The sequence below is a fragment of the Strix uralensis genome, chromosome 4 (genome assembly GCF_047716275.1).
Source record: "Strix uralensis isolate ZFMK-TIS-50842 chromosome 4, bStrUra1, whole genome shotgun sequence".
Classification (NCBI taxonomy): Eukaryota; Metazoa; Chordata; class Aves; order Strigiformes; family Strigidae; genus Strix; species Strix uralensis.
In genome coordinates, this window is record NC_133975.1 from 81,519,380 (window position 1) to 81,543,211 (window position 23,832).

A 23,832-nucleotide genomic window follows, 5' to 3' on the forward strand; every position below is an offset into this window, starting at 1 on the left:
TGTCTGACCACTCTCTGTGAAACATTTTTCCCTAATGTCCAGTCTGAACCTCCCCTGTTGCAGTTTAAAGCCATTCCCTCTTGTTCTGTCACTAATCACCTGTGAGAAGAGACCAGCACCAACCTCTCTACAATGTCCTTTCAGGTAGTTGTAGAGACTGATGAGGTCTCACCTCAGCCTTCTCCTCCTCAAACTAAACAGTCCCAGCTCCTTCAACTGCTCCTCATAGGATTGCTCCTCTTTAGCTCTGTTCCATGCTGATGAGGTCAGTCATCGTGGGCTTTATTTGGGTATGGACGATTGCCTGAGCATGTTTGAAGAGGACAGCGAGCGAGTCCCAGCAACACGTGCCCACAGCCTTTCTGCCTGCGGTGTCCGCAGGAACTTCAGTACTCTGATTTTCACCGGGTGGGTGCTCCTCTGCAGACACTGTGGGCAGGTTTTTTTTTAAAATGTGTGATGTGGTGAGCAAACTCTGGACCATCTGCAGCCAATTTTTAAGAAGCTCATGAAAGCAAAGCAGAAAAGCAAACTTACTGTCATGAGATTTATATTCGTTATAAGGCGGCTTGGCCCCTCATTAAAAAAAAATCTAGAAAAGAGCACATTTCAGACTGAAAAATGACCAAAAGCTATTAAGGTTCTACTTGTGTTGTTTGACTCAAATCTGAGTTGATGGTCAAATTGCCTCTGATTTTAAGGAGGTTATCGGTTTCCTTATCTTCACATAGATTAAAATATTCCCTATACAAAGGTCTCATGATGCAATTTACTCCACCTTCCAGGACCTGATTTACAGTAAATACAAGGTGAGTAATCCAAGCTCCAGAATCAAAAATGCAGAAGTAAATTGGAACTTGTGCAAGATATAATCGTTGTTCCTGGTCTCAGATAAGTAAGTATGTGTGTGTGTATATATATATATATATAACTATTGACATTAAAGGTCGAGTCCCCAAGCTTTACAGCATTCATAGAGAAAAAAAACAGCCCGCCCTTGAGATAAGGTGCCCATGGGGCAGGTGTTGCTGCTGCAGACGGATCCTGCAAGGGTGATGTTTGCCTCTGGTTCTGACCGAACCTGTCTTGGTGCGCTGGGATCCAGCATCTTGTTTCCTACACTCCTCCCTCCCGCTCGCTTTGTACAGAGCTAACAGTAGCTATCAGCTTGATATACAAAACTTTGTAAAGAGAAGTTGTTTGGGTGTGTGTAGAGCTTTTTAAGTTGAAAGCGGTTACATGAGCTGTAAATCACACCTTTTGCCACTCTGCCATAGCATCCCAACTGGTGGTCAACTACAGTTGAAACACACCAACCTGGATATGATTTCTTTGATTTTTATTTACTTGGGTACTCTTGTTGGGAATCATAAAAAGCGCAGATGATGTACAACCAAAAGAAATGTAGGGAGTGTCGCAGTATCAGTATGCCAAAAAGGAGTCTTAAAAAAAAATGGAAGATTGCCAAAATCTGGTATAAATCACTTTAATTAAAATCTTCAAATACAAAAGTCACAAGCATTGGAATAAACAAAACTGTTAGAAAAGTTCTAAAAAGAAGCTACCAGGCAAACAATAACTTTGATGACTTAGCTGTAACATATTATTATAGCAATAATATATATTAACTTTATGTTGACCGTATGTAAGTCTTTCCACTCCATTTTACACTCTCTTTTTTTACTGAACTTGGACAATGTAAACAAACTTAGCCTTCCTTATTCTCATTTCTGATCTATATTACCCTGATACACAACCCTTTGCAGAACGCATCTGTGCTGTGGATGCAAACGCTCCCTTGACACAATGAACTTAAATGTAACCTTTTCATCGTGCAGTTTTTCATCACAGCTTCAAAAGTACCTCTGTTTTTAAAGTCTTCTTATTAAAAAAGGTCCCCTCCTCCCCTGCCCTGCATAGCTGGTAGCATCCTTTTAAAGCTTAAAAAGGGAAATACAGTCATGTGGTATTGTTTTCCCCTGCTGTGCTTAAAATATCGTAAGGCGTTTACAGTGGCATGGCTTATATATATCTTCAAGAAAAATAAATGCAAATAAACGTGTGGGAGACAACAGGTATTCTCTGAGGCGTTTTGCTACCCTGCAGACTGGCAGCCTGCGTGCCAGAGGAAAGTGGCCAGCAGCACACCGAACCCGCAGCAGGGTGTGCATGGGGAATGCACAGATGGGGAGAAAAGCCGACGCAGATTTCTGGCCCACAATGAGCATTTCCCCAGCAGGAGGGATGTCAGCCTGCCCAGGCAGGTTTGTCCCCAGGAAGCTCTAAGGCCACTGATGTCCTTCTGATGGTCAAGGGGTGGGTGGTTTGCTCAGGGGCTTTACTGTCCCGTTTCCTCGAGGACAAGAGAGCCCTGAGCAAGTTAGGGAGTGTAAAGCAGATAGGGTCACCTGCAGATAGGGTCAGGGAAGGGAAGTCCTTTCCAGCTGAACTGCCTGCAAGGTGGTGAAGGTTGAGGAGTCGCGAGCCCTCGCCGTGCAGCCCACTGACCACAGAGGGTTTGCCGGGGCACTGGTGGGCTCCTCTCCTTAATCCTCCCGGGGATCAAGTGTGTGAGGGCAGAAGTAGCCCACCCTGCAGGAACAGCCTGCATTTTGTGTGTCGAAAACCCACCTTTGGAAACCACGTGGCCACAGCTCCATCTTGTGACTGAACTCTCCTAGCTTAGGAAAAACACACGTGCTGCCCCAAATCCCATGGAGGACCTGGTTTCTCAGCAAGGTGTTTCCCCCTGCAGGCACCCCGACCTCGGTTTGCTTTGCGTGTCCCCGCTTTCCACCCTGAGATGCCCTCAGCAACCACAACCCCTCCTTGGGCTTCCCCCCGTGGTGCAGGCAAAAATCACAGCCGTACAACTAAAATAAAAACCCTGCTCATCCTTTCTAAAGGCAAGCTCTTGGGGGAACTGCCTTGAGAGCTGTGCTTGTGAAAATGAGGAGAGGGGAGGTTGCGGTTACCAGCTGGCAGAGCTGGTGCAGCTCCGTGCATGGAGAAGGACCCTGTGCTCATGCACAGCAATCCAGGCTGGACCAAGAGCAAAACCAGGCCCTGGCTGGGCTTGCTCTACCTGGATAATTCCCCCAAGAGCTTAACAAGCATCCTTCATGTACAAATCACGCCACAGGCCAGCGGGGAAGGGCATTGTGCGGCATGGCGATGGGGTCGGCGTGGCTTGGCATGGCGCTGCGCGAGGCCGGGGGGAAGGCAGCCTCACACAGCGGCCGGGAGGTGCAGGGAGGGTGGTGGAGCAGGGATGGCTCCCCCCCTGACCCCGGCTGCACCTGCTGAGGGGAGCTTGTCCTGTGAGGTGCTGAGGAGATCCTGTCCTGGAGGGCAGAGGGGAGCCTGTGCTGGGTGGGCTGAGGGGCGCCTGTCCCATGGGGGACTTTTTTTTGGTCTTATGCAAGCATGTAAAAAACATGGGGGTTGGAACTAGATGATCTTTAAGGTCCCTTCCAACCCAAACCGATCTCTGATTCTATGTCTTCCCCAGCCCACAGGTCATGCCAGCACTGCCACATTTGCATCCCTTGACAGAATTAAATCTCACGGTAGAAATGTTAATTTCTAGGATTAAACTTCCCTACTAGCCAAGTGCTTTAAATTTATCCTGTGTGTGTATTAACCGCTTAAATGCAAGCAATAGCTTTGGCATTTTTGATAACATAAAAGCCGTAAGAGAAGGCTGGAAGGCCGAGTACGCTGCCGGGCCCAAGGGGTTTTTCGATAAGCTCTGGCAGCGTTTTGCCATCCACCATCCGTAGCACACGGCCGTTCAGCTCAATAGACCTGGAGAGGTACAGAGAGACTGTTTGGGCAGCTGTGCTATGTTTGCCATCGAGCACAAACAGCTCTGAACCCGAGTGTAAACACAAACTCAGCCCAAAGCCAAATTAAACTTCCCTTGAGGGTTTATGTGTGTGCACACACACAGCATCTGCTGCGCTCCCTCTGCAAGGACTCCTTAGAGTCATAGCACAGGCAAGTTGAAAAGCACGTTTAGTGAGGTTAACAGCACAACAGGCTTTGAAAAGGACAAATTTTAACTGGTTTTGCTCCTGCAAGATGTCTTCTATGCCCACCGAGCAGATCCTTCCTGTGCCGATGCATCAGTGGTAACAACCACAGAAACCATACAAAGCCTGAACACACTGCTGTAAGTCAGGAGCCAGCACTTGGGAAAGCAAGATAACTGTGCTTGTGCAAAGAAAAAGGACTAGCAGCTGGTATAGAGCCCTGAACCCTGCTAGGAAAAAGCTTCCCGATTAACATCAAACAAGTGTCCTTGTACCTTAGCAAGCTTTCAGCAGCCTGATTTTAGGAGACCTGATTTAACAGAAGTCAGACCTTACTGAACGCACCCCCCCCGCCCCCGATGGCTGAATATAATCCCCATACCCCAACCACTACCTTGCAAATTGAACAAGGTGAGGTTTTAGAGGCCATCTAACTCTACTCAGAATCCTTTCTACAGAGACAGGAGGGATTGCACGCTTACCTGGAAAGTATATTCTCTTTGCCATGAGGCAGCAAGAGGTACTGATCCACGTGCTTGCTTGATAAGTAAATTGGTAGCTGCAAATGTTGGGTAACATTGTAGAGGTTTAAGGCAAACAGGGTCACGTCCCCTTCTCTGTACTTTGGGCTGCAAGGCAAGAGAAGATGATGGTGGGGATCAGGAGAGAAAGAGGTTTCACAGAAATAAATGTGAGTCCTCGTGATGTCCCAGATTGCTTTTGTTGGCCCGCGAGTGGCCGTGGGGTCAGTTTCTGGGAAATTTTGCCCTTTCTGGAAGCTTACTGGAGGGTGTTCGTGCAGTGGAGGTAGACGCGGAGCTTCCTCTTGTCCGCTCCTCCCAGATCGACCTGCAGCACCTTGGTACCCACCAGCTTCTTGTAGAGCAGCGAGAGCCAGTAGTCCTGGGAGGCACAAAAACACACATAAACACTTGTGTCCTGCCAGGTACTCCACACAGTATGTTCATTTTGCTGGTAATTTCAGGGGTTTTTTCCTTACAATTTTTTGCTTTATGAAATTTTTCACCGTATCTGTCTAAATTTCCATAAACAGCATAGCTAAAGAGAAAACCCTGCCTCCAGGCTGCAGAACAGCTTTGTTTACAAGGTACCTTAGAGTCATTTTTCCCCTCCTATGCAAATCTCGGAGCTCTTTCTGGGCAGGAAGAGTGTTTGCATTTTGGAAACGCCCTTTTACAGGGTACAGGGCACCTCAGGGCTGAACCCCTGGGGGTGAGCAGCCCTTCCTACAGGAAAGCCTGTGCCCAGTCCACAGGTGCAAGGCAGGGAAGAAGCCTTTATGCTTCTTCTTTATGCAACTTTAATGCCTTTGAAAGGGCTCAAACCAATGAATTTCTGATTAAGACTAAACTGTGATGCATGAGAGTTTTCCTTGTGTTTGTTTCCCAGTGACTCCTCAACTGTCTTCCCCAAGCCTCTTTGTCTGTCTAGACAAAAGTAAAAGCTTCCTATATAACTCACTGATGGCAGACTCAGAGCCTTCAATGGACACTTGGGCAAACTAAGATAAGGGGGAACTTGAACAAAAGGACACAGAGATACAATCTAGGGAGGATGATTCTGCTGATTTAGGAAGGAGGCACCTGGACTTTACTGCACAGCACATGCTCTGGAAAGGAGGTCAGCTAGTGAACACCGTGAAGAAGACTGCTTACTTCTTCCCTCGACCACCGAAGCCCCTCACCCTATTTCCACTACGCATACTGGGACTATGTAAATGAATTCCGGGAACTCATTATCATAAGACACCCCTTTCCAGGAAATCTAACAAATATGTATGATTTGTGTGTATGGAAACTGGTGTCCCTTGATAGTTTGGGGGAGCCCGTATGGTGGAGAATCCCCAGGGCGACCCAGCACTGCTAATAAAGAATTTCTCCTTAACAGTTATATTGGATTCTGACTGTTGAGTGAATGTCTTTGTTTCACCTTTCACTAACATCTTGCTTTTGAACAGGTTTCAGGATTAATTTCTGAATGCCAGTCAAGAGTAAATCCTCTGACATCTCTGGATGATGCCTGAGAGCAGGGTGATGCTCAGTGCAGACTCATTTTTTCCAGGTCTGCTTCTTCCTGCATCTTGACTGCTACTTTTCCTTTATGCAGTCCATGACTGTACCAAAGAGAGCGCATGGTCTGTGCAGATGTGTTCTGGGACTAGGAGGCTGCAGGCAGGCCGCTTTTTTCCTCCCCGGGGGATGATGTGCTCCAGCTGGCAGGTGCTGAGAGCTGCTCCCTGTTTATCTGTCTGTCTTTGAGGTTTTCCTAGAAGAAAAACTGTGGTGTTTCTCTCCTGTCTCACCACAAGCCGAGGGAAGTGACTTTTCCTATCGGCCTGCATGCTCAGCCCCTCTGCAAGGAGATGCAGCCTTCCGATGCTTCTGTGCTTCTTCATCTCCATGCTAACTAAAACTGATGGACGGGTGTTTGGATTTCCCTGCCTCTAAAGCGTTATTTGCTTGATTAGCATCTGTACTGCCTGTAGGTGAAGAACAAGGCACATCCTTTCAGTCCAAATTAAATCTATTTTAAATGAAGGAATAAAAAGCCGAAAGCAACAAGGCTGACAACGCAGCCCCTGGCATAGGGACCAGCTGAACAGGCAGGACAGAAAAACCCCATATGCTGGGTTTCCTCTCAGATGGTGTCTGTGAGCCTGTGAAAATCACAACTTAGAAGCAGAAAAATGAGGGAAAGGCTAAAGACACTTTCCTCTCACCCCAAGGTAAGTGCTCCTAGCACACGGAAACATGCTGTACATGCAAGAATAAGGTATAGTTCAAATAATGATGTTTCATCATAGCAGAATGTTATTTCTTAATCCTAAATGCGTATTTTCATTTAATTATCCTTCAGCCACTACTGAAAGCTAAATATGCTCATGACCTACAAAATGCTTGAGTCTTAACTTCACGCTGGTTTGGTTTTCACTTGGGATATAATTTATTCTAATACCTCCTATCACTTCTGTTTAAAAGCTACTCATCACACAGCTGAGGAACACTCAAACCAAAACAGTCTGTCCAGAAAAGCCTTGTGAACTCCAGAAGTGGCTACATACAAATCAGAGCATCACGTCCCAGAAATCAGTCTCTGCTGTGCTGTGCTGAAGACTGCAGCTGCAGTAAATATCTTGTATCTATAGATATATGTCACACATGAAGCCCTATTGAAACATGAGCTAACTTGAGGTGCAAGGATAACTGCGACTACCCTACAAAATCTGTCGCTATCTTGTGTTGTTAAAACAGCTGATTTGTATCTCCACATCCAGCGTTGAAGTCCATGCAGCATTCAGACGGCGTTAGCGGGGTCGCATACGTACCGGCAAAGGCTCAAAGTTGGCATCCACCAGGTGATAGGTCCCTGCCCCAAAGAAAACCTGTCTCATCACCACATCAATCCCCTGCCTGGCTGAAAGCCCAAGTTTGTCCAACCACCTGCCAAAAAAAACAAAGCAAACAAAGTGCAGGTGAAATTGCTGACCTCAGCTGTACACCACTGCTCCCCTCCAACCAGCTCAGGAAGTAGGAAAGCAAGAATTAGGGCATGATGCTGACTGCCTTAAAAACCACACAACTAATTTCAGTTCAAGTCTTGCATTGATTACCTTAAAAAATAATTTCAGACCACCTCTGGAGGTCTGAGCTGGTGGGAACAGTTGCTCCACTCCCCTGTTTGCAGGCAGTGGAAACCAGGAGTGGCAGCAATTGCTCCTCAACTGGCCAAGAGTCTGCAGGCTGAGAGAAATCATCACACCAGCAAGGCTGCCTCTCATTACCAGTCTTTGACTTGCTGACCCACCAGGCCCTGATGAAAAAGATCATCCTGCCTTATAGGAGGGCAAAAAAACCATTGCAACCATGTTTTTGGTTAATTTTCAAAGTGTGAACCGCACATTCCGACGCAATTTTATCTTCCTGAATCTACAAACTGATCAAAGTGCTAAGAAAAGCCTCAATTCTTTTATTCCAACAAAATGCTACAACTGGAGTCCTTAGAGAAAACTATTTTCACAACCAAATTTCCCTTTGGTTAGTTATTTCCCAGTGGCCAAGGGATGACATCGGAAATGGACACCCATCTCGTGAATGACTTTCTGTCCTCCCAAAAGGACAGAGTTAGCACTGCAGATTCGAGGGCAGAAATACAACTTCCTCACGCTTCTTAACTCCCATTTCCCATCGGTATCTGCTATTACCTGGGCCTATGCTGAACCTCAGGCACAGGGGAAGCACACGGGAGCAGCGGGAAGGCTACGATCCTCAACCCACCCAGTCGCCTGAGCTCCCCAGGAAGCCTGAGGGAGACGTTCCTCCCATGGGGCATGTACGCAACCCCCTTCAGCTGGTAAAACGTGTCATTTCCTCACAGCTGTGACACGGTACTCACATAAAGCCAGCAACATAAGTGTTGGACAGCCTGGGAGCTCCCCCTCCATAGGCAGAGCTCGTCTCTCCCAGCCAGACTTTCTTGTTGGGCACGGTCCCACCAACAATCTGGCCAGTGTGGTGTAGGGAGGAAGAGAAAGAGACAGCAGTTAAGTTTTTGGCTACTGAAATAATGGGCAATCAAAATCTTGCGCTTTAGCCAAATGCCTACATATGACATTTGCATTTAAGGGATTACATCAACTGAGGTGGGATGTCACAGAAATTTTGATCAAAAGGACTAGAAGCAGATTTACTTCCTCCCCCATCCAAAAATCACATCTACGTTCTATGTAGAACGAGGCAAACATCACTAAAAGCGAGGTCCTGTAAGCCTTCTCATGCTGAGTAGTGGTGTTCTCTAAGTTATACTGTTCTCAGGATCTCAAAATACAAAGAAATCGGGGTGGGGTGGGGAGTATGACCATAAATTACATCCCTGAGTAATGACTACATTGATAAATGAGAGACTTGTAGGTTTGAGATGTATCTGGCACCATGCCTGCTACATGGCAAACTATTGGAGCTTATTTATTAGTAGTATTGTTAATTTATTTTTTTTTTTTAAATTTACAATGACAGCAGCACCCGAGCTTTGAGGATCCCTGTTGATTGCTAGTGAGAATTTGCACTTTATTCAGGATTCTCTGCTAACCCCATGAGAGACTGAAATGTCGTATGACTGTCGCTATCCCTCTTCACTTTTTTAATAATAAAAACCTGGTTTGGGTATACGGCATTTGACCTCGTTTGTGTCTTAATCTCGCTCTTAGGATCATATCGAAACCTGCCCTGACACTGGATCAGGACAACCCCCTGAAAACTGAACATGGCAATTATTGAACAGGACAAGGCACCTCCAGAACTTCGTGTACGGCTGTGGCAAAGGTATCTAGCACTTCAGGACTCAAGAAATCCTCCCTTGTTGCACTTCGTCCATTCACATAGTAACTGCAAATGAAAAAAAAGCACAGCCAAAATTAAGGAAAATACCACCACTGGTACAAAACACCATCAAAAGTACTCAGTTGCTTGATATATTTATCCACAGCATTCTTCTTCTGTCCCGTTTTTTCTTTTTTTGTTCTCTAAATGTGTAGGTGTGTTGTTTGTATTTAAGGGACTATCAGGTGTAACTACCTCGATGGAGGCACGATATCACAGAAATTTTGATCAACAGAAGTAGTAGGGGTTTTTTGCATCTACTTATTTAGAACAAGGAAAGCATCACTGAGTAAAAGCCAGCTTCTGTAAATCTTCTCTTGCTGAGGAGTCTGACACTCCTATGTGACTACTTGCTTTACTGTATCAAGTTATATATTAAAAATATCAGATCCCAGCTTCTGTCCCTCTGTGGGAGTATTTTGGCCATCTGGAGGGGAACGAGATGGAGGCGTCCCCATGGGATGAAGGGTGCTCTTCACCATGAGCAGAAGAGTCTGGGCTGTCCAAATAAAGAACGGGAAATTGGGCTCCTTGTGTTTTTTTGCATTTCAGCACACTATCATTCAGTTCTACCAGAAGCAGCTGAAGTCTTCCAGCCACAAGAGGAAGCTAAAACCCGATAATCCTAAATTAGTAAAGAAAATAACGCGTGCCCATTTAAAGCAAAGGCAGCCACAGGGCAAGAACAGCCCAGGAAGAGGGGAGGACATGTTTTATGCCTTGCTAGCAGCTCAAAATACATAGATAAGTCATATATGTCTACATATATATATATATAATATATAAGCATGAGCATCTTTTCTCACTGTCACCTGGCTGCTGCATGTCACCATGCTGCACTGGACTCCAGAAAGAAAACCCCCTTTGCATGGAAATCACTTTCAAACACGCGGAGTTCAAGGCAGGTGCCCTGGGGCCGACTTGCCCGCCTGAGCAGTTTAAAACTGCATCTCTTAGTCACAGCACAGAAGCGAAGGGCTGGGACTGTGCTGGTGCTGTCTGCACTGTGGGTGGGATCTGGGGGCGAGTTACCCACAGACAGCCCCAACTGACTTGGAGAGCAAACGTAAGGGAGCAGGAGGAGCTAGCACTTCTTTATGGGTGAGGGTCTTTTCATTTATATCGGACATAAACAGGGAAAAAAGGCAGCATGTAATGCATCAGCTAATAAGGCATTTTTTTACAAGGAGTTGGCTGCATTTGCCAGCAGGCTGACTCTCTGAATTTGCTTTTTAGGGACCGAAAATTTCACACTCAAGCAGATTCAGCCTTTCTAATGCCAAGGGGAGAACCAATGTCAGGGGTACAGACTCTGTTTCAAAGCCCAGTCACCCATGGGTTGTTTAAAACCCAACGTTGAAAACTTTCTGCTCTTGCAGAAGTTCAGCAGAGGCATCTCTGCTGAGTAAGTCTGAGCTACCTTCTTTCCTTTTATACAACAGCGTCTTCTTCCCTTAGGAAAGTGCATTTTATTTGCAAGTGTTGGTAACTCAGAGCTTTGAGATAACCAGGACCACTGCTCACACCTCACAAGCTTCTGGTACATGTTGAAACACGGCGTATGCAAAAAGGCTCAACTGTCCCAGAAACTCTCCTGGGTTGGGGGGGGGACAGCTGTGACCTACCCCCTCACTCTCTTCTGAGAAATAAAGCTGCCGTGCCGTCTTTTTCTCTGCATCCCACTTCTGTTTTTCTCAGTGCACACATTTAGCAAGCAAAAGGACGATTCTGCACACGTGGCGTTCCCCACTGCTGCGCCTATGTTACAAACCCCCGTCGCTGCTTTTGGGCCTCTTAGGAGACCTTCTGCACTTCTCTAATGCACCCCCTCAATATATCTCTTATTCTGAGTGGAGAAGTTTGCAGAGAGGCACCCGAGGAACTGCTGAAAGGGGGAATTTCTCCACCTCCTTCCCACTGAGATGTTCAAATTGACATTTTGTAAAGACAACAGGTGATAAGCAGAGTGACAACGGTATCCAGAGTGGTACTTACTGGTGCCACGTGACAGAGTCGATCACCTTCCCTCCCGATTTCAGGAAGCTGCAAGCAGAGGGGATGCAGTGGAGAGCCAGGGTTAGTGGGTACTGGTGACGGGTGGCCCCCACGAGTGAGCTGCTGCGCACAGCCCTCCCCCTCTCTCCCCGGCTGGAGGCAGTGATGGAGAACTGCTTTGGGGCCACACTTTCGATGGCTTTCACAGAATCATCTCGGTTGGAAAAGACCTTGAAGCTCCTCCAGTCCAACCACGAACCTCACACTGACAGTTCCCAACTCCACCAGATCCCTCAGTGCTGGGTCAACCCGACTCTTCAACCCCTCCAGGGATGGGGACTCCACCCCTGCCCTGGGCAGCCCATTCCAATGCCCAACAACCCCTTCTGGAAAGAAATACTTCCTAAGAGCCAGTCTAACCCTGCCCTGGCGCAGCTTGAGGCCATTCCCTCTTGTCCTGTCACTTGTTCCTTGGGTCAAGAGACTCACCCCCCCTCTCTGCACCCTCCTTTCAGGGAGTTGTAGAGGGAGATGAGGTCTCCCCTCAGCCTCCTCTTCTCCAGACTAACCCCCCCCAGTTCCCTCAGCCGCTCCCCATCAGATCTGTGCTCCAGACCCTGCACCAGCTTCATTGCCCTTCTCTGGACACGCTCGAGTCATTCAGTGGCTTTAAACAGGCTTTGGGCAGCCTCAGCGGGTTGTTGGGAGGATGAATTAATATTTGTGTAACAAGCAGAGATTTCTAAGGTGAAAAGCCTTGTTAACGCAGCACCAGAGCCAGCACTCCACTGAAAGGTGTGCGGGTCACTGAAGTACTGCCAGCGTCTTAGTTTCAGCTGGCTGAGTTTTAAGCCTTGAGCTCATGCATGCAGCTAAGATTTCAGTCATCCCCAGTCAAGGAAAAAAAAAATTCCATGTTTCTAATTTAAGGAAAAATGCAGGAAATTAGTTCTCAAATAGACTGGACGTACCCATTTGTACATCCTTACTATTGATTTGAAGCAGAAAATCCTTAAAATCCTGCCCAGATTCCTCCTTATGTCCCCTGTATCTGGGTTCAGACATGCCACCACTACCCACGCCCACCCCCCCCGGGGGGTGCTGCCCCACACCCCTACCTTCTCAGCAGTCTCTGTGTGTGCTTTCGGGGCTGTCCGACGTCAGGACCGTAGAGCTTTGCATGCCGGTAGAGGGGATAGTTACTCAGAAGTTGGCGTAAGTGAATAAAATCTTGCCCCAGCTGGAAGCCGTCGATGTAGACGCCAGATTTCTTTCTGAAGCTGTTCGGCTCTGGGGAAGACGCGCGTGCATCAGCACCCTGCTCTAGCGTCAGGGCATAAAATAAGGGCAGCTTGCTCCACGTGGGAAGTACTAGCCCCCTGTGGCCTCACATGATCTGGCACAGTGTGGGTGAGATGTTTGAAGGTGACTGAGCGTGAAACTCCAGCACTCTGCCCCAACCAGTCCGCTGAGGTGACATCCTGCACCGTTCAGCTCACCTCAGAGCAGCAAAATCCTCTCAGTTTGCTCATTCACTGGGCCTTCTGTGACATCCCTCCTCGCAAAGTAAGAGCTTAACGCTTCCCAATAAAACATCACCTTGCCTTTATGGGCCATCACCCAAGACACCCCGAATTGCCAGCCCCTTCCCTGCGGCGGTGGCTTTCCAGGTGCCTGCTGGCCTGGCCCACAAGAAGGCTTCACACTCACCGTTCCCGAGCTCCCAGGAGATGTTGTACCTCCGCCAGGCGCAGTAGTCCAGCAGCACCCGGGCGTTCGAGCTGTCCCACTGCAAGCCACCTTTCCGCAGCAAGGCGTTGAGCCCGAAGATCAGGTGAAACCCTGAGCAGTTTGCAAAGCTGTAGAGAATATCCAGCGTGTTTTCTGTAGGAGGAGAAAGGGGGGATATGTTTATCTCAAGGTTACAGCGTGCTAGTTGAGCTCCGGCCAAGCGACAGTCTTTACTGCCTCTGTTTATTTAGCCTGGTGCTGCAGACGTGCCAAGCTCTCCCAGCTGGACACAAGAGCCCAGACCTTTCTACCCACCATCCTGCAAGGTATTGAGATCCTCCCAGCTCCTGCAGCAGCTGAGTACTATTATATATGAGCTGGCAGACAGTAGAAAAAGATTTCCCAGAAACATTTCACCCACTTAGAATACTATTCATTTTCAGTGGTTTCAGCTCCTAACAGCCTACAGTGCTTTTACCGTGGGGCAGAGGTTTGCAGCCCCCTGATCATAAACCCTAGCAGAAAAACCCGTCAAAGTCTTACTTGTAATGGTGGTGTTTTTGTGCTTTTTCCAGTTATGCTCTGCAAGAATCAGCTTCTCCTGGCTGGGCCACTGGGCTAGCAGTAGCTTCTCAACAGCAGCAAACACAGGCCTCGAGCCACAAGTCTCTGTAGGGCAGAAGAAGGATGAGAGCAATTAAGTCCTTGTCTCCACGGCCAGGGTGGACCCCTTGGGAGGTCTCACAACTGCTTGGTGCCAGGCTGAGAGCCAGTCTGTGAAACAGCCCCCTACTTTCATAGTGTTAAACCACACAGAAAGAGGGCTGGCTTGATGCATAAATATGTATTATATGGCATAAGATGCTTTTTTTTTTTCCCAAGCTCATGTTTTTTCTTGGCATGCAATCGAGGAACAAGCCACAGCCAAAAGAGGAAGGTGCAAGCCAGAGTCACAGTTACCCAGAGAGGAGGCGGCCGCGCAGCAAAGCAGTGTGTGTGTGGGGGGGGGGGGGGGGGGGGGGAAGTACCACTTGACTGCAAATCTGAGCGTCACCAGTTGTACAGTGACACACGGTTGCACTGCTGTGCTATGTACCACAGGAATAGATGGGAAATTTTTCATCTGAAACACTTCTGGAAGTATTTACGTGCTTTTGCTAAGTTTAAAGAGGAAATGGACTTCAACGCAGTGGGAAACCTCCCGCACCAGGAGCAAGCTCGAGCAGTTGGCAGTGGCCCGGTGGGTTTGCACTTGCCCTGTCAAAGCGACAGGAGGGCAAGGCTGTGCCCCCAGCCTAGCTCTGGCTTTGGCCAAGATAGAGAAAATGGACACTCTATTCTCATCAGGTTATTTCTTCCACCCATTACTTAATTTTTGCAATGAAACCACAACTTTTAAACTGACCTTGACCGCCTTCCAGGCGGCAGGGGAGCTCCCAAGGCTGCTGCGGGGAGCGCAGGGCAGCAAAGGGAGTGTCCCAGCAGACGCCAGGGTGGACAGGAGTTTCCCTGTGCCCTTCCTCATTTTCCCACAGCTGGCACAGCTCATCCCACAGACCATGCTGAAGGTCCACAGATCTCCTCTCCGTGGAGAAGAGCAATGCTGACCCCACAGAGGACCCCCAGCACTGCTGCTGTGCCCTTGCGGCATCCGCTGCCTGCATCAAAGCCACCTCCTAAACCCAGGATGGTTTTGAGTCTAACACGTTGATGCCCGTTTTACCTTGCTGGGCCTGGAGTTCCCAGAGGATTTTTTCTTCCAGAGTTGAATCCTTGTTGGGATCAAAGATGAGAAAATCTGTCTGGGTGCCGCCAAACCTCAGGAAGCCTGGGGACAGGGCCGTCGCCAGGGCACGCAGTTTGGGATTGCTGAGGAAGGGATGTCAAGAAACAGAAGAAACACTGTATTTGTGCAGAGCGTGGCTTCAGTATAGTGGCTAAACACGGCAAGTGCTCAGAGGGACGTGCTGCAGTAGGTAACCTGAGGCTACCCAAGTCACCTTGGGGCACTCCTGACCCCTCGCTGGACCTGTGTCCCCGTGCAGACACCATGGCACAGAGACGCTGCTGCTGGCCAAGTGAGCCAGGAGAGTGTTGGCGAGGCAGTGAGGGGAAGACGCGCCCCAGGGAACACGTTCACGGACAGGGAGTCCAATCCTGGGGGCAAAGCAAGGCAATACTTCAAAACACATATTTTTCTTTGTCCTAAGCATCCTTCTGCGCTAGATTTTTTGGTTTTGTTTATACAGAACTAATGTACCAGTCCCGCAAGGAGGTGGACATAAAACTGATTTTACACCATCAGTCCCGGTTTCTGTCAACAACAGCCAAAGTGATCGCTTTTGTACCCAAGAAGGATTAAGTCTCCACGCTGGGACAAACCTTAGCTCTAGTGAAGCAGGTTTATAACATAACATAAGCTCTGCCTCCGCGACTTGCGCGCAGGGTGTGCCGCACCGACACCCAGCCTTTGCTGGGGGGAACCGGGAGGCCCTGGAGGACGCAGGGCACACAGGCACCTTCTGCTCCGTGGTGGCACGCAGCAGATTAGAGGCCACCAAGTGCTCCCCGCTCCTCATGGCGCGGGGCTGGCCCCGGACTGAACCCCAAGGTGTGAGGTTGGGGCTGCAGGTTGGGGACTTGAGCACTTTCCAGTAAAGCTGGTGTCTCCTCTTTCCCCACCTTGGTGAGGAGGAAACAATGAAAGTGGTGGGAGGAGGGAAACCAGGACTGAAAAATGCGAGCAGACAGATTAAAAGGAAAGAATTAAGGTAGATTCCAAAAAAAGGTAGAATCAAAAGGAATAGAGTACAAAAAAAACAGATCAAAAGCAGGGAAAAAAAGGCAAGAGAGAGCTCAGAGCCAAACAAACAGGCAGGGAACACCATCACTTGGCAATCCAGAGCTGCTCAGTGTTACCCAAGGGGGGAAAAAGGCTTCATTTTAAGGACATCTCGATTCAGTTTTGATGGTGACAGACCTTCCTCAGCATTTATTTGACTTCTCGCTGACAGTGCCCCGGCAAATGCCTGAAAAGCTGCCCGAGGACTCCGTTGGTTTTTCCCTCGCAGCCCCCAGCCCCGCCACATGTAACCTCTCTGCTCGGCAGTTTCCTTCTCCTTTTTTATCTGCTCGCAGAGCAGCTCCTCTCCTAAGTTTATCCCTGTGGGTTTCCAGCGAAGTCACCCCCCCGCGCCGAGCTGCGCCTTCCCCCCATCCACGCTCCCTCCGCCTCGCTGCCCCGGGAGGATGAAATCAGTGAATCCCGAAGCAGAGAGGATCCAGCAGCCTCCCCCGGGCCCAGCTCCAGCCATGGGGTGTCCCCGATGTCCCCAGCTTGCCTCCCAGCCCTGCCCCTCCGGGCACTTTTCCCAGCGCCCCGCCGGGATGCCCGGGCTCCCCTCTCCGGGGCTGCGGATCTCTCTGCCTCCCGGGGACCGCTTCCCCCCGGCTCCGGGGGGACCCCTTCGCCGCCCCTCCCCTCACCCCCCACCCCCCACCCACGGCCCTTTTTCCTTTGCCCAAAACGGGGAGGGGACGCGGCTCACCTGAGCAAGGCGACATAGCGCGGGTCCCGGGCTAGGCTGGCGTCTAGGGTGAGGGAGAGGAAAGCCGGGCTTACCTCTCCCCGGGGGTTGCCCCGCAGCCCCAGCCTCAGCACGGCCGCCCGCCGCCCCTCCGCCAGCACCGGCACCAGCACCAACAGCAGCAGCATCCTCATCCTCATCCTCCGCTCCGCTCCACCGGCACCACCCCGCGGGGGGCGGGCCCGGCCCGGAGGTGCAGCCCTCCGCTCCCCGCCGGCAAGAAGGACGGGGCGGGTCGTGGGCAGCCGGCCCCGAGACCCTCCTTCCCCTCGGAAAGGGGCTTCAGGCCGCAGTGGCCTCCTTGGGGCGCAGCCCCGCTCGCCCAGCCTCCCCCTGCGCCGTGTCCCAGACCCCCGACGCTCGGAGTTGTTCTCCCGACAGCCTCAACTCTTACAAAATGGACCCGGGTTTCAAGCCGGTTCCTCGCCTGCTCAGACTTTTCCAGCGTCGCAACCCGCTGCAGCCGCCCGGCCAACTGCTCCCGCTTGCCCCGGGCGCAGCTGCGTGTGAAAAACAGGGGGCTGGAAAATCACGACGTGCTGAGCGCTGCGGTGGCTCAGGGGATGCGGGGTCAGCCCGACATCCCAGCCGCGGGCCCTCGCTGCGGGAAACCGAGTCACAGCCCTGTGAGGGGTGCTTCAGGCTGACACCCCCCTCCCCGCCCTACAAGGCTGCTGCAATAAGGCTATTTCTTAATTACGGCCAACACACAACTTGAGATTGCTGTTACAAAAACGGCTCCAGCGGGCTCTGGGTCTGCGCCCCAGGTGCTCCCGGCAGAGCCCAGCCTGAGGTGAAACTCCTTCTTCTTTGGCAAGAGCTCGCCTTGCCAGGGAGCCCTGTCAGGAAAGGGGCAGCTGCAGCCACGGGGCGGGTATTGCTTAATCCGCAGCTCTCGGAACATCTGCAGAGTTTTTAAACAATTACGCTTAACACCGCCATTACATTTCCCGTCCGCTCATCCTGAAGCATCCATGTTTCTTATTAAGTTTGTTTTCAAAAAGGTCGCTGGCTGGAACACGCTGCAAACGGTCCAGTCTTCGTCTGTTACTTTATTTGGGTGCAGTACTTCCCACACTCACCCCAATCGGGGCCTTAATCAGTGCGGTTCAAGCTCTCACCTGCCTGGGCCTTCCTGTTCCTGCTTACTCTACATTTTTATACTATTAAGTAACCCGCCCCCAGAACGAGAAGAACTAGACCAAATTAACTCTGTTTTTGATAAATGCATCCATGGCTCTGCCAGAAAGAAAACAGCAGTGACTCTCCCAACTGTCTCAGCATCTTAGTCAGTGCAATGCTTCCCTTTTCGGGGGTACGCCACCAATGATACGCCTACACCCACAGGAAGGGCTGGTGTGACTGTCTGCCAGACAACAATTCGTCTGGCAGCAGGTGACGGGAACACCACACAAACTACCCAGCCCCACGAGCCAACCAAGGATTTAAGAATGCACCTCAGTGCGTGACCAATCATTGCTGCAAACCCTAGGAGGGTCATTAGCACAGGTACAGACAATGTTAATAGCTGCCAGAAGAGAAGCAGCCTCCACACGTGGTTTTTTTTCTGTTAGAATTCACTACTTTGCCCTTAATCTCCTTAATGTGTTTCTTCAGAGAGGTGCTTTGAGCCACTTGCCACTGCACTTTATTTCTCACAGCAGAGGCACAAGGTGCATGTTTCAAACGGTCAGGGCCATGTTTTGGATGCAATTGCTGTGCGCAGATGTAGGTACAAAAGGTCAAGCCTGGCATCCTGGCTTTATCAAATTAGTTTTCTTCCTAGTAGCTGGTACGGTGCTGTGTTTTGGCATTAGGATGAGAATAATGTTGATAACACTCTGATGTTTCACTTGTTGCTAAGCAGTGTTTATACTAAGTCAAGGACTTTTCAGCTTCTCACGCTGCCCAGCCCACGGAGGCTGTGAGGGGACACAGCCAGGACAGCGGACCCAAATCAGCCAAAGGGAGATTCCTGCCCAGTAGATAAACTGGGGGGAGTTAAGCAGGGGACAACACAGCTCAGGGATGGGCTGGGCATTGCTCAGCACGTGGTGAGCAATTGTATCGTGCATCACTTGTTTTGTATAGTCTATTATTATTTTCACTTCCTTCTCTGCCCTATTAACTTGTCTTTATCTCAACCCACGAGTTTTACTTCCCCTCCCCCCCAATATCCTCTCAATACAGAGGTATTTGGACTCTCATGGAAATTAGGGCAGAATTTGAGTGATGCCCTGTGAGCTACAAGACGAGGGCATAAGAACCAGGACTAGGCTTAAACCCACTTGCGTGTTGTTTGAAGGCGGCTCCGTAGCAGCACCCCATCCAGCTTCCTCCCTCCGGAGTCTCACCCCTGACTTGTGGTCAGGCAGCTCCTCGCAGGCAGTTCTGCTTCTCTCAGGCCAGCGATGCCGTTAGCAGACACACTGTGCTGACTAGGTTTTTACAACTAGGAAGAACTAAAAATAAAACTTTCCAGGAATTTCAACAGTCCAACAGCAGCAGCACCATGTTATTGCTAACAGTGACCCCACTGCATTCCTGGGCAAGAACCCATATATATCTCTATATATATCTCTATTTATATATATATATGTATCTCAGTGCTCTACTTGTGCATATTAGGGGAATTCAGAAGGGAAGAGTTGTCTGTACAAAAGGCAAACAATTCTTGTGACATAGCAGTGTTTGGGTGGATGAACAGAACTGACCCATGTCAGAGTAGCACTTACTCTTTGTTTCTACATAAGAAGCCCCAGGAAGATGAAACTAAGACTAAGCTGATGCCAAGAAAGCCTAGAAACTGTAAAAACACAGACAGATGCCCGTGAAGGTGTTTTTGTAAGCTGTCCTTACCCCCTGCTGCCAAACTCCCAGGCAGACCTTGTCCTGACACAGCACACAGCTCCCAGCACTCCCATATGGTTTTATTTCTGAATGCAGCTGGTTATGAGACTCTCAGATGGCACCACTGTTTATTCAGAGATGGAAATGACACTTTGGGTCTCAGTTTTCAGCAGTTCTCTTTGAAGTACACACAGCCTTATAGTGTTAAAAGACTGTTTCCACTGAGTCTGCAGCTGACAAATTGAGGTGCCACAGGAGCACCGCAAAATCAGCCTCCCTTCTAATCAAAACAAAGCTTTTAAACGATAATATTTGGCTCCCATTACAGCCAATACTCAGTGCTGGACCACCACGCTGAAAGAGATGAAATGAAGCTTTAAAAGGAGGGACAAAGCGAGAGCTGCCTAGGCAGGACTAGCTCACGCGGAAGCAGCTTTCCAGAACACAGGAACACAATGGGTCTCATGCACACAGGGAGAACTGACAGCTAAACGTTAACCTAAGCCTGACCCTCTTCCCAGTCCTTCCACCAGACAGTTTTCAGTACAGGGATTCCCGAAAGCACAGAATTAGGACTCGGGGGAAGGAAGGGAATCGCACAAACACAAGAACTGGTAGTTGAAAAGTGGTGGGAATAGGCACAAAGACTGAGAAATATGCTCTGACTTACTCCGCACTATTGCAGCCTGCAGAGATTTCACACACCACAGCCCTGATCCAATTTAGTGTGGGTTATGAATTGGCAGGAACATCCTACAGAACGTATTTTTACAACGTACCTTAGCTTTATGTGATGTAACGATAGACTCATGGTCGCTTCTTTCCCTTTAACACAGGCTTTAGGATATAAACATCGCATTGAAGTGAGAAATCTTTGCCTTCCACAACACCCTGAACCCATCCTTAGCACAAGACTTCCCCTAGCACAACCACCCACAAGACATTCACCCGTTTTGACACCTGCACATTACACTGCATTCTATGAGCCAGGACTGCACTTGACCCTGAAGCAACTGAAACAAAGACATTGCCTCAACAGTGAAGTTTTTTCCTGTTAAGCAGGAATTCTTTATTAGCAGCGTTAGCGTCGCCCTGGGGATTCTCCACCATACAGGCTCCCCCGAACTAGCAAGGGACATTAGTTTCCATACACACAAATCATACATATTCATTAGATATCCTGGAAAGGGGTGTCTTATGATAATGAGTTCCCGGAATTCATTTACATAGTCCCAGCATGTGTAGTGGAAATAGGGTGAGGGGCTTCGGTGGTCGAGGGAAGAAGTAAGCAGTCTTCTTCATGGTGTTCGCTAGCTGACCTTCTTTCCAGAGCATGTGCTGTGCAGTAAAGTCCAGGTGCCTCCTTCCTAAATCAGCAGAATCATCCTCCCTAGAACAGGGTCTCTGCATCTCTCTGTTCGAGCCTGCTCTTACCTTGGTTTTCCCATTCTGGGAGTTGCCCAAGTGCCCACTGAAGGCCTCGAGTCTGCTCCCAGGGATTTCCGTTGGGAGCCTGACACGTTTCACCCAAACGGACAAAGGGACCTCAGGCACCAGCTGAGGAGTCAGGAGTCCTTGGGAGACAAATGAAGCAAAACACAAGCAAAGCTGTGAAACAAACAGAGCAAGGCACAAGCAAAGCTTTCATCCATCACAGTTTAGTCTTAATAATTGTCAGAAACTCATCTGTTTGAGCCCTTCCATTCCCTTTCACACCTCAGCACCATCCAGCAGCATAAAAATACTGCAACCAGCATCTGTTGTATACTTCTTTCCCCCTCTCTCATCTCCACCCAGGGGAAAAGCCCAGGTAAGAAAGCTTTCTGTGAAAACCATTTAATCATACATTAATACACACTGTATAAAGAAAAAGCAATGTGAAAGATGTGTACTGCCTTGCTTGGTAAGTTGGATTTCAGAAAAATAAGACAAGCTACATACAGCAAAGCTTTAGTGCAAATCACTGCAGTTTCTTTCATTTCACTTCTAACGTTTTCAAAGGTCACAGAGAAAGCCTTGGGGGAGCTGCACTCATCCATCTTGCAAAGCACAGCCTGTATAAACACAGCAGTAGAAACAACAAATGTCAACTCCTTCTGCTTTCCAGACCAGCTTCACACAAACCTGAAAACACCTGCTTGTTTCAAATCGGCTTTTGCCACCATTTTCAAAGGGGCTGCGGGGTTTGTGGGGAACACCTGGCACACAGCTCCTCAAAACCTGGCCTTGCAACAGTGCTGGCTGTTACAGTGATGTACAAGCCTGAGGATGGGCAGTGAGGGACCCAACAACAGTTGCCAGAAATAATTTTTTCCTGCTGCTCCCCTTCACAATCTAAAAATAAAAACATACACTTTTTAAAAATCAGCATACAAGTATCATGGAAAGTATTGTAACAGAGGTTAATGGCTCATTAACTACTCCTGTACTTAATGTAGCAATTAATCAATTATTTCTGTAACATCAGTTATTACAATAACTCAATATTCAGAGTGAATAATTTTACAGTAATTTGCTCTTTTTTTCCCCCAACAATCCATGCAAGACTGTTTCAAACTTTGGAAGAACACCATCAAGCATGAATTAACCTTGAGAGCAACTTACAGGCATCACTAAAATTTTCCTACACGCATGTTACATCAACCACTTAGGTATGTACTCACATTTATGCTGGGGTGAGCATCATGTCTTTTGAAAACACCACAAATAAACCAGCAAAGAATTTCATATTATCTATCATTTGGTCAAAAAAAAAAAAAGTCTTTCTCAATTAAAAGGGCAAGGCATTAAGAGACACTTATACAATCCGGCAAATATTGCTTCTGCACTTGAGGGCAAATTACACCTTATTGTTAGAGCCAACTTCACACGTTCTCATGTTTCCAAAAACATGTGTGCCTTAGGCACTGAAGTACAGTAACAGGGTTCCCCTGTGGGCACTGAATCTAGCAGTGGAAATGAATCATGCTGCCTCTGAAAAGTGCTATTTTTAAATTCTTGACCTGGTTTAATACTGGATGCACTCAAACATCTCACTTATCCAAACTTGGTGGTCTTAGAGGCACGTTTCTGCTAAGTGAAGGCTTATAAAGAATTTATTCAATTGCTACCTATGATTTCTCTAATGCAACAAAGCGAGCAGTAAAATACTAGCCTTTTCATCAGTTTTTCACCACTACCCCTTTCAGTCAAGCGTTCAACCTCTAACGACCTCACTGGCTCTAAAAACATTCCTATTTATGTCTAGAATCCCAACACAATTAACCAAAGTTGAATAAAAACCACAGTTTAACTGAGGTTTCTCTTACTTTTCCTTTACTGAGAAGGGACACCTGATTTTACAGGTATAAATACGTACTTATACACACACTATATTACATAGAAAGGTCCTATTTCAGTGTGCCAGTGTACTGGCTACCATGAGTTAACCCAGCAGCCTGTCACAGCTTTCAAGTCTTTCTTAACATGCAGTGCTTTAACCCTGCATGTACTGCACACTGCCTTTGAAAAGTTCACTGTGTCACAAATGAAGAAGTTTTAGGCATCTTCAAAAGTACTTTCACGAAGCCTAACTTTTTGCTGGAGCACATCTGGCTCAGATACCTTTAAATATCTTAACTAGTGACTGACACATGCCCATAGAGTCTCAGAACTTGACATGGCTTGCCACAAATCAGTTCTTCAAGCCCTCAACTTTATTAGTCTTCACATTTAAGCAAGAAATTTAAAAACATTAGAAAAATGTAAACCTTTGGTTTGGAAGACTGCTACAGAAACATCCTGAAAGAATTCTCTCTTGGGGAACTGCCAGAGGCTCAACACGAATTTGATATTCACGTATTTTAACAAGGCTTCAACTAGGCATTGTTTACAATTTCTTACACAACTCTGGGACAACTTTCATTATGAATTGCTGCTCTATTTCTCTCCTTCCATTAGCTACACCAAGAGTACAGAGATTCCTGCAAGTAGGAACTTTGGAGTAGCTCACTCAAGTAAGTGTCCTAAAGGGAATATGCAGTGTAAAGACATGATTTGAGTCAGCTGTGAATCTAAGCCCTCAGAAGTACCCATCAGGCAGTTAATCCAGTCCCCAAAGCTCCTTAGGCTACAGCTGAAAGCAGGAATGAACATCTTTTGATTCTAGCCTATTGCTCAAGAGGTTCAAATCAAAATCTCCAAGTTAAGTCAACTTTCCAAGAAACATTCTGAACTCAGAACTCACACAAAATCGAGGTA

The 23,832-nt window shown here is 48.3% G+C and overlaps 1 protein-coding gene across 2 annotated transcripts; it reads right to left on the reverse strand.

Moving 5' to 3' along the window:
• Window positions 1–1,470: 1,470 nt before the first annotated feature.
• Window positions 1,471–16,883, reverse strand: HPSE (heparanase). Of its 2 annotated transcripts, XM_074867436.1 has the most exons (12): window positions 16,705–16,883; window positions 14,880–15,025; window positions 13,700–13,825; window positions 13,136–13,309; window positions 12,544–12,715; window positions 11,426–11,473; window positions 9,343–9,436; window positions 8,448–8,554; window positions 7,381–7,495; window positions 4,819–4,937; window positions 4,517–4,663; window positions 1,471–3,807 (listed from the first exon to the last, which is right to left on the reverse strand). In XM_074867436.1, the coding sequence occupies exons 1-12, from the start codon at window positions 16,881–16,883 to the stop codon at window positions 3,648–3,650; spliced, it is 1,587 nt and encodes a 528-aa protein (XP_074723537.1). In that variant the 3' UTR covers window positions 1,471–3,647. The 2 variants fall into 2 exon arrangements, with proteins under 2 accessions (XP_074723537.1, XP_074723538.1); XM_074867437.1 differs by lacking the exon at window positions 14,880–15,025 and having other exon boundaries at window positions 16,705–16,808.
• Window positions 16,884–23,832: the final 6,949 nt, after the last annotated feature.